Here is a 13,959-nt window from a genome sequence, read left to right as displayed (position 1 = left end):
AGACTGCTGTGATCAAAAGCAACCACCACTTTAATCCTCCTTTTAAAGCTCTTTCACCATGGCTTTTCATTGCTATCAAGGGGTTCCCTCAAAAGGCCAATCACAACTTAAGAGTAGCTTTTGCTCACAGGTCAAACTCTTTAGCCTCACACTAAAGTTTTTGTTCATGATTTCATGTTATCTCTTCCACAATATATCTTCCATTACAGAGGAGACATTTCTCATTGTGTACCAAATGTGACATGATAGAGTTAATAGATTAGTATATTTGATGTTACTGGACTTGTATCCAAACCCTGATTCTGAGACTCAGGATTTTTATTACTTTGAGCCAATTATTTTATCAACCTGAGACTCAATTTTCTCATTTGCAAAGTGAGGGGATTGGATTAGCTGACCTCTAAGTTTCAATCCAGTTTTAGAATGTATGCTCTTTTCATATAGGTGTATTTGAATTCTGTCTCTGCCACAGATTAAGTTATTTAACCTTTTAGGGTATTAATTTTCCTATCTGTAAAATCAGGGAGTCTAGACCAGATGATCTCTAAGGTAACTTTCAGCTGTAGTACTCGATGATGCATTCCTAACCTCTCTTTCATAGAATACTGGATTGTTCCCTTCCCTCCATCAATCCAATTCCTACTTATCCAGTGAAGTAATCCACAAAAATCCTTCAAATCAACAAAACTTCCCAGATAACTATTCCATCCCCCCCCTCTTTTTACACACTTTAGAATTTATTGTTGGTACTATTTATTTAGCCTTTATAAACTTTTATTTCAATTGGGTCTTGCCATTTGGAAGACAAAGAACCAAGGCATGCATTTCATTTATATCTTCCTAGTCACCTAGTACAGTTTTATGTGCTTAGTACTTCTCAATTTATATTTGCTGAGCCAATGAATCAAGTAATCTAAAGTTGCTGGGGTTCTTTTTTCTTTTTGTGGCATGTGACCTGTGATTTCATTAGTATAGAGAAATTTCGGTGAGGAAACTCCCTCTATGCAATGCAATTCATATTCTAAGGCACAAAGAGATCAAGCATCTTGGCTGGAGTCACAAAGGCTGTATACGTTAAAGGGGAAACCTGAAATCCAGTCTTCCTGACTTAGAGACCTTTCTAATTTAACCTTTATGCCATGCTGCCTTTTTAAGGTTAAAGGTAAAAAATCTAAAAATTAAAATTGAAAAGTCATCCATGCTATCCTATTGCAATATAATGCCAAATTTGCAAAAAAAAAATGGCCAGGAGAACTTTATGTACAGTATAATTCTGCCTGGGTTAGACACATTTAAATCAGATGCTTTGTGATAATTAAGCAAAAAAAATCTGACATTTTAATGTGACATTTTTTAAGCACCAGAGAATAAAAAAGCTGATATTTTACACCTTTCCTAAAGCAGAGTATCTGATAAATGCTGATCTGAATCAAGGGCTAAATGGTTCGCAGAAGCTGCAATCAGAAAGCGGGACAAATTGCTTCTGTACTAGAGACTCCACCACATCACTGTGCTCAAAAATTTGCATAACTAGTCTGTATGATTTAAGAAACTAGGACTTATATGAGAGATAATGCCAACATAAAAAGGATTAGAAGAGGTAGGCTCTATCTGGTTAACTTAAACTCAATCTCTAATTATATCTCAATAAGATAACATGCTTTAGGGTTTGCATATATTAAAGAATATGATGTAAAATGTGTTATCGATCTTTTAAAGATAATGTTCTTTTTTTAAAAAAATCAAGCAGTTCACTAAAAAGTCCAAATTACTTGGATATTATTAGAAGCAAAGTATTATTCTAGGGAAAAAATGGAGAGATGTGATCTGGAGTTAAACCCTAACATTCAAACTTGGAATTTGGAAGCATCTGTTCGATAAAAGGAAACTTTTAAATTCAGCATTTTAAAGTGTTTGCTTCTCTTTATATTTAACATCTCACTAGACTCAGGCGTAAAAGAAAAAGTATTATTCAAAAATTTTAGATAAATGCTTAAAAATCATGTCAGAACTGAGCATATGAATTTTTAGCCCAAAGCAAATGAGAAAAAAAGATGAGTGATTAATTCCTAAGATTGTAAGATTTTAACAAAATAACAGGACTTTTCTAAGAAGAGGCTCTTAAATAGATTTCTACCTTAACTATAAAATATTTTATATTTTACATATACTATTTTAAAATCTAGACAGTAGAGCTTATTTTTAAAGTTCTGAATCTACAAGTAAATTTATGAATAGTATTCCTTCAAATTGTATACTAATTTAAATTTACATAAATTAACTTATATTTAGAGAAGAAATAGTTAATGGTATTAACATAGAGAACTTGAAGCTGTATTTTAAAATGCTATCACCTTGAAAGCCTGTAAATATGTGTACATATAGACTTTCAAATCAGAATTATAAAACTTGAAAGCCTGGAGGAGCCTAAGAGATCATCTAGTCCAATTCCCTCATTTCACTAATGAAGAACTTGAGGCACAGAAAGATTAAGTTGCTGTTGTTATGGCCTACCCCAAATCATAAGATTGGTGTTAGACCCAGAATTAGAACTCCCCCCACCCTCAACTTGCAATTAAGTTCTTTTTCCAGTGCATCATGTTGCCTCTACTTACATAACTGATAAATTACCCTGCATCCTTCCTTATTTATTTATTTTGTGGGGCAGTGAGGGTTAAGTGACTCGCCCAAGGTCACACAGCTGGTGTCAAGTGTCTGAGGCTGGATTTGAACTCAGGTCCTCTTGAATCCAAAGCTGGTGCTTTATCCACTGTGCCACCTAGCTGCTACCTCTCGTTCCTTCCTTATTTTTGAACACTTACTATGTTGCTTCTTAAGGAAACTGGGGTATAAGGGACAAAATAACTTCAAATGTGTCTATTTCAAAAGTTAAGGATTCATTTCTCATGGAAGAAGTATTATCTCAAATTGAGCAATTCAAAGCTTGTGAAAAGGCACTAAGAAACCTTTTCTCCCATCTTATATTGTTGCAGTGTGGTTGTTTTTCTAAGCACTTCTATAGGTCTTAAAAGTGATCTCATAATTTCTACATTTTTGAATGTTGAAATTAAATTCTAAATGTTGCAATTAATTAAAATGAAAATTGTGGCAAATGCTCTGAATTGGTGCTATATCTTGCCTACGTTTTTAGTTTAAATTAATAGGTAATCCTTACAAATGTTTGCTTTATGTAGCTTTTCTCTACAAGGCTTGGAATAAGTGTAAATTTTTAAAAAGTTGACTTTAATTTTGGCAAATGTAAACAGTACAAACAAAAACAAGCCAAACTTTCTTTATTGTTAGTTGGCATAATTTGCACCTTGCTCCACATATATGACTGTCTATAAACTTTATATAAATGTACATAAAATTATAAAAACTCATGCAGTGATATCTACGGCATTTTTCATAAACTGCCAATAATCAGACTTTTCATCCTATTAACTGCATTTTACTATTTTCAAAATTCAGACCTTTGTCTCCTAACACCACTATCTTGACAATTCACTGCAAGAGGAGACCAAAAAAAATAATGAAGACAAGTTGAGGGTGGAGCGTTAGGGTATAAATTCTATTGATCCTATATTTGTGGGATGTTTGGATTCCTAAAGGCATTAGTGGTTTTTACTTCCAAATTCCTACACAGCTCCTGATATCTGGGCAAGCTGATAGTTTTATTTCCATGGTATTAATCTTTAAAATTATTTTTATGCCAATTATGTTTTTTCACTCTTTCTGAATATGCTTCACAATTAAAGTTATACAGAAAATGGTAAAAAAAAAATAACAGAAAAAGCTGATATTTTTTACTATTATCAAGTTTGCAAAAATCCAGTATTAACACACAAATACATTCATTTTATCAATTTATAGAGACTGAACTTTAGGTAACTGTAGAAATATATAGACTGTAGAATTTCACATTAATAATTAATATAAAATAAACTATATATTGTATTGTAGAATCAACAATATACTCCATAAAAATATTAGGGATTTTGAATCACTATTTAGTGAATATTATCCTATAATTAGGAAATTAGTGTTCCATATTTACATTAAAGAAATAAAATATATTTACATATGTTAATTTGAATCTTAATAAACACAATAGACTTTAAACATTTTGGGGGAACATTATCAATTCACCAGTTTAAAAAACACATTTAATAAGTACTGCTTGGCAATGCATTACATTAACTGTGACAAATATGGCTATTTTTTATTAATTATATATGGTATTTATATATAATATATGTATGTATGTATGCCTATATACATACATACCTATATACATACACACAATATCTTAAGAATAAATTAAATGTCTAGGTCAATCAATAAGGTAACACTGACCTTTCCACCAAGGTACACTAATGCATCTATATCTTGTTCATAACTTAAAATTAGCTAAACTAATAAAGCTGAAATAAAATCAATACCTTACTACTATTATACAATGTTAAACAGATTTGCAAATTAAATATAGCTTATGGCAAGATTTTACCATATGTAACTGTATAGAATTTCCTAAATTAAATCAGTCACCCTAGCTTAAGAATTAATCAAATGTTTTGTTACAAAAATTTTCTTTCATAAAACTTAACACTGAGTTATGTTTTATATGTAATAATTGTATAGTTACAAAGAAAAAATACTTGATTAAAAAAATCAAACCATACTTGTTATGTATACAAATGTGCTAATACTTGCGTAAGCAGGTATACAAAAATGTTGAATGTGACATTTGAATTAGCAAACTAGGACTTCATAGGCAAAAAAACCCAAAAAACAAAAACAAAATCCCTAAAGGGATTTTTTGTAGGCTCCAACTATGATTTTTAACAAGAGAGTATTGGAAAATCTTTGGGTGTTATTACTCTTCACTTTTTTTTAATAACTGATGAAAAAAAGTGAGTCAGGCATTTTAAATAAATAGAAAACCCTACGACTTAATTAGAATGTGTCAATAGAGAATATGTTTGTAATGAAAAAATCCATGTGTTTACTCCCTGATATAGTAGTTTATACATTTTAGGAGGAGGGAAAACAACTGTATAACTACAGAACAAAGGAGATTATGGTGACATTTTAAAGCAAAAAAATGACATATTTTAAAGTCATATTTAAAATTAATCATTTACAAGACAAATCTTTGTTTAAAATGAATTTGTATTAAGTTGCTAATGTTTTTCTTTCAATTCCCAACCAAACACTCACTTGTTTGATGCGGTCTGGATTAACTGTGGTCTGAGGTTGTAGAATACTGACTGGTTCTGTCTTGGCCACATTTTGGGGCATTTCTCGAATTTTTTCAGCGATGAAGCCATGGACTGCATTTAGTGCTTCAACTGTTCCCTGGATCAAACACACCCGTTCTGTAGTGCCTGTAGAAAAAAAAAATTCAGAAAAAACATTTCTTGTATTGTTTTGAAAATAAGGTAGCTAGGTATATACTTAGCTAAGAATACCAAAAAATAACTTGGATGGACAAATATGAATAATGCCCTTTTTGTAACTCCAATTTACATATTTAATTCATATGAGTGTCACAATATTAAGATGTAGGTGAGGCACATTTTACATTCATTTTGTTCCTCCTACTCTCCTCACTTCTGTATCAGAAAATAATAAGTATACTTGAAGTCACTCAGTAATATCCTGTTCAATAGATGTCATTCACTACACCTAGATTGTGGCTCAATACAGAGGTATTGGCTTTAGAGAAGCCTACCATATCCCTTTGTCAATCAACAGGAATTTATTGTGTACTAGGTACCAGAAACTATGCTAAGCACTGGGAATAAAAAGAAGGACAAACAAAGAAAAAACCCCAACAAAACCAACACAAACAAAACTAGTCCCTGCTTTTAAGGAGCTCATAACCTAATAGAGGAAACAATATGCAAACAACTGTTACAAACAAGCTACATGCAGGATAAATTGGAGAAAATCAATAGAGGGAAAGCTTTAACATCAAAGGAGAATCAGGAAAGGATTCTTGGAAAAAGAAAGATTTTAGCTGGGACTTGAAGGAAATCATGGAAGCCAAATAGAAAATTCCAAGAAAGTAGGACAACCTGAGAAAATGTACAGCTGGAACATGTCTTGTGCAAGGAACAGCAAGAAGGCTATTGTTACTAGACTGAAGAGATTATTGGGATGAGTACAGGATAAGAAGCCTGGAAATGTATGAGGGGGTCAGATTATGAAGGTCTTTGAAGTCTAAGCATTGCCCTTTAAATCTCTTTCTCCAAATACCAAGGAAGCATATATAGTAAACATATGTGTGGGTTGACAAAGAATCTAACAAATATTCCCTTACACTATTGACCTAAAGGGGGAGACTAATTTCATCAGTGATAGTTTATCTAGACTTAGCTAGGATATTCACTGAATAAGAAACATAGTTCTCCTCTTGGTTCATACTTGAAGCCCTTTCAGTTTAGTAGCACCTGCCAGTGTTTGTTCTCTGCTGCTATTAGAGGAAAAAGACAGGCAACAAGGATTACAAATATTAAGTACAACTCTTGGAGGGAGGCTATTATTGTAATGTAAAGTATATATAAGTAGTTAATGAAACTCACTAGAAGGAGTATAAATTTTCAAATATTAAATATTTCAAATATAAAACTTTCTACTACTCAGAGATATGATCTAGAAAAACAGGAAAAAAAATATTTTTAATGGGCTGCCATAGACCTGAACCAAGGAGAAAAGGCACTTCTACTTTAGACAAAGAATAGTAGTTCTGGATGAAACTCTCTAAGCAAACTCCAATTTTTCCCAAGGCCAAATATCAGCAACACTGTCTCACTGTTTTACTTATATACACATACATAAACACCCACACAGAGTCATTTTAGTATCATGCTATTGATAATTTTCAATGCCACTACTACTATTTTTCTGGGGGAAATTGGCAAAAAATGAAGTTAACTTGTGTATATATGATCAATTTTATCTGTTCTTTAGATTTATATATAGCATTCTACAAAAATAAATGCATAACTAAACTTAATCAATATGTTATAACCATGAGAAGAGTCATGGTATAAAGTTATTATATGGTAGCACAATGTAGTAGAGTTGGGCTCAGGTCTAGGAAGAGTTTAAGTCCCACTTTGTTACCTACTGGCTGCATGACCCTAGACAAGTGATTGGACAGAATTGTTAAATTTCAGAGAATGTGTGAGCATGCAATGACAGGAGTTTCCTTGCCTAGAATGTCTATTACCTATTCCTATTATATATACTTATATTAATTACATAATATACTCCTATTGTAGTTATTATCTCATTCATTATGGAACTTATTTCCTCTTTAACTATACAAATCCAGGCATTTAGAAGGCACTCAAATAAATATCTGTAATGGGTTAAGTTTTTTAAAAAGTTCTAGGATTTTCTTGTTAACCACAAAAAATTCTGAATCTGATTTTTTCACAATTAAAATTAATTTTCATTCATGTTTTATGAAAGCAAGTTATATAGATCTGTGCTCTAACTTCTGAAGACAATTTCCATAATTTCTTTTTTAAAAGCCTTTGCTTCTTAGAGGCAGTACCATTTCACTCACATATACTAGATTTTAGTAAAGATGAATGAAATAGTTAATTGTCTCAGTGCCTAAATGATATAGGTAGTGATTTGCTTTAAATGTAAGTATGAGACAAATGCACATATGGCTTATTATAAGAGTTACAAAAGATTCCAGGTAATCACACTGAACTCATTGACTGTAAATGTACACAAATTAATGAATGCTTACTATTATATGTATTAGTATATGTCATCACATGTATGTGATGTGTACATAATCACATAAATGTAGTAGATTCTCAAATTCACATTTCATTTTATGCAAACAATATCCTGCCCTTATGAGAGACATTTAAAATATTAAAATTCAAGAATAGCATTATAAAACCTTCAAATTCATAAATATTTGTAAATATAACAATACTTCACTAGATAACACTACCCATTTTATAGAACAGTAAATATAATGAATAGATCTACAAGCTATACATAGTAAGGAGGCTGATTGCATGCATGGCCCATATAGTAAGTGTCATTACATTATAGTTACACATCTTAAAATGATTAAAAATTTTAATTTGCTTTACCTTTAATTTCTGGCCTGTACTTCAAATATTCCCAAACTAATCCATGTAAGAAATACAAGAAAACACCATGCCTACACCTACAAAGCTATCTGATAAAAGTCAAAAAAACTGAAATAGCTTTTTAAAAATTTTCATTTTTCCCAAATTCATATGCATATTTTATTAGTTCAGGTCAAAGATTATATGCCACTCATTCATTTGTTATATTTTTAAAATTCCAAGCAACTCTTTAAAATGTTTACATAAATTATATATCTGAAACCAGAAAGTGTGAATATATATTTTTGTATACATTTAAATGTAATAGTAACATAAAAGATTTCTCCAATAGTTATTAAACTATGACTAAAGTATGTCATTTTTCAACAGAAAGTTTCTGCTCTTACAAGTCAGGAAGAAGAATCAGTAGTAGTAATATGCCCATGGAGACAGATCATTTTCATTTACTTTAAAAAAAAATTGTACCATTTAAGATTATTAGAAGTGAAAATGGACTATTTTTATAGCATGTCCTTTTACAAAACATTTTAACAAAAACTAATGATTCCTTTTATTATTGTATGTGGAAAACTGTCCAATATAATGTGGGTTTGAGTTCTTAATGTACTTTTTTCTCTCTCTTAACCAGTTTTTATTATCAGGCTTTTCTTTCTCAATGCTAACTCCTGTGGTTCTTGAGTAAAATGATCCAATTCTAAAGGGATGGCTCTAGGGAATCTTTACAAGGATGTATTAATTGCCCACTAAATGACAAGAATGGATGGGGATTGATCAAGGCAACAACTGTTCTTCTCTAGGTCAGCAGACAACACAAAACATAGATCAGGTTACGCTCATGCTTCTGGAGCCAAACATGAAGTGCACTTACAGGGATATGTACTGTCAAAACAGGGAAAGGAAACCAGTAAAACCTAAATAGAAAGTTTCATCAACCTTGAAACGGACTCACTAAAAAGATTCTACAATCTATGTTGTTTTAGCAACTGTGATTTAATACAATACATATCATGTTAGACATCAGACTGGATTCTACTATTTTTCACTTTGTATAGACCACTGGAAAGTAAATGAAAATCACTGAACCATGAAGAAATTCAATTGTGTAAAAATAAATTTCACATAGCGTATGAGAGACAACTTGGAGATAGTTCACAATTGCAACACATTTTCTTTGAGGATTAAATTACCTCACTTACATTAAAACTACCGTAAAGAGAGAGGGTAAAAAAGGAGATTGTACATCCACCACTGGGAATTACTTTAATTCTTAGAAAAGATGCTGTCATCTTCTTCCACTGAATCCTAATGCCTTTTCACTCATAACATAGAGTACAATAATTTATATGAAGGAATTATACAAAAGGAAAACTGCCAGGTATATGGCCAACCTGTGTAACAAAAATGAACCATTAAATCACTGGCATTGGTGAGGGTTTTTTTTTTGGGGGGGGCAGGGTAGGCCATTTAAAAAGCTTTTAGGCTCTATTATTATCTAAAGTAAACTGTAAGTTATTTACCATTTTTAGTTAACAGTAGTTTTTATTATCTGCAGAGGACTATAAACCAAAGTTTCAAGTTATTTATATAGAAAATATTTTCTTTTTGTATTGTATAATCTGAAAATATCCTTTAAGCAAATCATTAATATAAAATTATTTATTTATTTATTTATTTTTTTAAGTGAGGCAATTGGGGTTAAGTGACTTGCCCAGGGTCACACAGCTAGTAAGTGTTAAGTGTCTGAGGCCGGATTTGAAATCAGGTACTCCTGACTCCAGGGCCGGTGCTCTATCCACTGCGCCACCTAGCTGCCCCCTTAAAATTATTTTTTTAAGAAATGACAAAAAAAACCCGACCAAGGCAAGGAGAGATTAAAGATCTTTGCATAGACCACTGTATAAAACAATTTGTGTTGCTGAACTCTGCAAGTTCAAAAATATTGCTATATTTTTTTTAGTGAGGCAATTGGGGTTAAGTGACTTGCCCAGGGTCACACAGCTAGTAAGTGTTAAATGTCTGAGGCCGGATTTGAACTCAGGTACTCATGACTCCAGGGCCGGTACCCTATCCACTGTGCCATCTAGCTGCCCCTATTTTCTATTTCTAATAAAGGCTAACCTTAAAATGGACCAGAAAATAAGACTGGAAAATTCCATGTTTCACAAGCACATTGCAGACCTTATTTAAAAGTGAACATAAGACAATACAGAAACAGACTGTTATGGGACTTGCTGTTTCAAATACAAGAAACAGACCTGCAATTTCATTGGGGTAGGCAAACAGATATGCAACTGTTCCATTAGAATGTGAACTCCTTAATAGCAAGGATTGTCTCTTAGCTTTCTGTATCTCATGACTCAGTACAGTACATAGTACACAGCAGGCATTTAAATGTATACTGACTGACTGCCTGCCTGACTGTTCCATTGCTTATACTCTGAAGAGAGTACCTTGCGGCACTAAACAGTTGAGTGACTTGCTTAGGGTCCCACAGATAATATGCATTAGAGACAGGGACTTAAATGCAAAAATTACTTGGTAAAAATTTTGTGTTTGATATTTGATATTCAAAAAATTATTTTAAAAAATAAAGAAATATGGGCATGGGGCAGCTAGGTGGTGCAGTGGATAAAGCACTGGCCCTGGATTCAGGAGGACCTGAGTTCAAATTCGACCTCAGACACTTGACACTAGCTGTGTGACCCTGGGAAAGTCACTTAACCATCATTGCCCGCCCCCAAAAAAGTATATCAGCAGCTAGGTGGTGAAGTAGATAGAGCACTGAGCCTGGAGTCAGGAAGATTTCTTTGTTTGTTCAAATCCAGCTTCAGATACTTTCTAGTTGTGTGACCCTGGGCAAATCATTTAACTGTTTGCTTCAGTTTCTTCATGTGTAAAATGAGCAGGAGAAGGAAGTGGCAAACCACGCAAGTATCTTTGCCTAGAAAACCACAAATGGGATCACTAAGAGTTAGATACAAAAGAACTTCTCTTTAAAATATAGTTAAGCAACATAAGACCAAAGTAGTTAAAAGCTTTACCATCTTCTTTGTTTTATAAAAATTAACATGAACACTAGGTGGGGTCATAATACCTGAGTGAACCATGGCATAGCTTTAAATTGGGGTCCTCAGAAAATTTTTAAAGAAATTATCCTTACCTTTCCTTAAGTACATACAGAATAGTTCAGGAGCTATTATATCAAACAAACTCCTTTACCTCACATCCCCCTCAATTCCTATATCTTGTAATCTAGAAGGTAATAGCAATGTGTTTTGTTTGTTTTTTTTTATTTATGGTTAGAAATAAGCTAGCAAAAATTGTCTTCCAATCTCTGGCTCTAAAAAACTAATGACTCTGGGCCTTGCTTACTTATGTGCAGATTTTTCTACTTTTCTCCACACAGACCCTAGTTTTAAAAGCAACTAATCCTCAACCAGCTGAGCAACTGATGTTCATCGTAAAGCAGTAGTTTTCAAAACTGACCCAGAAGTACCGGCTTTTTGCAATCCCTCTATGCTTTTAATAAAATAATCTATGCAAATAATTTATTACCATTTATTAACATAAACATTATATAAATACAATTACATTAATTATTACTATGTTCCATTCATTATCACAGGACAATAGGCTTAGAGACAGAAGAGATATGTGAGATCATCTAAGCCTACCCCCTTTTTTCAGACTTGAGAGAAAAAAATGAATTCGAGAAATTGTGTCCAAGAAATAGAGACAGGGTTCAAATGTAGGTCCTCCTATTCCAAACCCATAAGAATTCTTAACACTGCACTGCACTGCACTGACTTCCAAAGGAGAAAGAGAAAAAGTGATGGTGGCTAGAAGTCTCCTTTAATCTTTAAATCTCCTACCTATAACTTTTTGCTGTATCTGGGGGGAAGGGAAAAGAAAAACTTGGGTTTGCTGTTCTACCCCCAGCAGTATGCTCTTTAGTAGCTCTTGGAACTGGCCCAAGGAACTTCCTTTACTCATGGCTGGCTGGGAAATGAGAGGAGGTCCATATGAGTACTCAGTGGGCAAAAGAGAGACATGTGGAACAGTGGCATCCTAGAACCTGACTGCAATACTGGCTAGCCTGGGTCTACAGTAGGTGACTAGGCTCTGACCCCATTCACTATAGGGGAGGGCTTGACAAGAGGGTCATCTGGCTGACATCATAAGCACTTACCCCTTCCCATCTTTACCTCCTTTCTCCCTTCATTAATTCATCTGTCATACTGATCCTTTGTATGAAATATTCTTAAGGTAGTATTCAGATTATTATGGGCTCAATTACCTATCCAACTTCATTTCTCATAATTTTCTCATATATACTACCTGGCTTAAAGACTGTGCTCATGGGACCCTGACATAAGAGACAGAGAGGAAGAGAACCAGCCTGAAAGCCAAGAAGATGTAGGTTGAATTCTTGCCTCTGACAAGTACTGTCACAAAAGTAGTGTGATCCAGGACAAATCATTTGACCTTCTATGCATTAGGCAAATCTCCAAGACTCTAAATTGCAAAGAAGGTACAGATCTGCATGGATGGAATGTTTACAGGAGAATGTTTCCTTACTGGTGAGCTCCCTATACCAAAGAAATCACAGATCCAGTTCTATATTGAAAAGAAGGAGCCAACCTACATTATTAGAGATAACAACCTTTGTTCCAGCTTTCCCCAGACATGGAATTCCCATTCTTTCTCATTTAACATTCTACCAATCATTATTTAAGGTCAATGCCGCCCACTACTTCCTCCACGAAGCCATTTCTGAGTACTCCTGTCCACAGCGATCTTTCCCATATTACTCTTAACTCTTCTATAAGACATATTATGCATGACCTAATTTTGTACTTAATTTGTCTTGCACTAGTGTTTTGGGGGCAACTAGATGGCATTTAAATACGTGCTAGGCCTGGAGTCAGGAAAAACTGAGTTCAAATCTGGCCTCAGACACTTACTAGCTGTGCAACCATGGACAAGTCACTTAATTTATAGTTGGTCTCCGTTTATTCATCTAGAAAAAGGGAATAAAAACAACACCTGCCTCACTGGGTGGTTGTGAGGATCAAATGATTTAATAATTGCAAAGTGCTTAGGACAGTACCTGGCACATAGTCAGCACTATATAAATATTAGTTATGATTGTTACTTATCATCCTCATGTGCTCTACATAGTCCCCTCTCTCAAACTATACTGTCAGTCGGCTACAGTGTGCAAGTTTAGTCCTTCATAGAGTTTTAGGCCTCGGATAACAACCAATAGACATTTTCCATAGAGAAGTTTGACACTAGAACATTGCTTGCTTAGGATCCCTTCAGCTCCTAGGCTGTAGTGGCTGCAGGGGAATGAATTATGTCCAGATTATCACACCAACTTTGTTTTCTTAAGTAAGAGTACTGTTTTTATTACATGATTTTCTAGTTCTATATTGTTCTTCAAGCACTATTTTCCCAGAGTAGATTTGTTTCAAGTTCTTTTTATTTTGCTTTTATTTCCCAGTTATCTTAGAGCTCAATACAAAGTAATATGTCCACTTTATCATTTCTGATATTTCTGATATTATTCTTTCTCAAAACTAACTGCAATAGATGGAAGAATACCTCATTTTAAAATGCAACGGCACTTAAAAAAGGACTATAACTGAAAATATAATTAACAATGAATATTTTATTCATAATTGCTTTTAGGAAAGAGCACCAAAATATAGTTTAGCCAGATGAATTCCAAATGTAAAAGGAAAAAAAATCTCAGAAATGTCATCTTATGCCACCTAATTAGCATTTTATTTTCAAGTAAGACACTGTTGATAAGGAAAGCATTTTT

The 13,959-nt window shown here is 33.4% G+C and overlaps 1 protein-coding gene across 7 annotated transcripts in view; it reads right to left on the bottom strand.

The window, feature by feature from the left end:
• NOVA1 (NOVA alternative splicing regulator 1) overlaps window positions 1-13,959 on the bottom strand; it is a 170,845-nt gene that overhangs the window by 38,321 nt on the left and 118,565 nt on the right. For all 7 annotated transcript variants that reach the window (XM_043983487.1, XM_043983489.1, XM_043983493.1 and 4 more), the window contains one exon: window positions 5,221-5,387. In XM_043983487.1, the coding sequence (XP_043839422.1) occupies window positions 5,221-5,387 (167 nt within the window). The remainder of the gene's footprint in view (window positions 1-5,220; window positions 5,388-13,959) is intronic.

The sequence above is a fragment of the Dromiciops gliroides genome, chromosome 2 (assembly GCF_019393635.1).
Source record: "Dromiciops gliroides isolate mDroGli1 chromosome 2, mDroGli1.pri, whole genome shotgun sequence".
In the NCBI taxonomy this organism is placed as follows: domain Eukaryota; kingdom Metazoa; phylum Chordata; class Mammalia; order Microbiotheria; family Microbiotheriidae; genus Dromiciops; species Dromiciops gliroides.
This window is presented reverse-complemented; position numbering and strand designations above follow the sequence as displayed.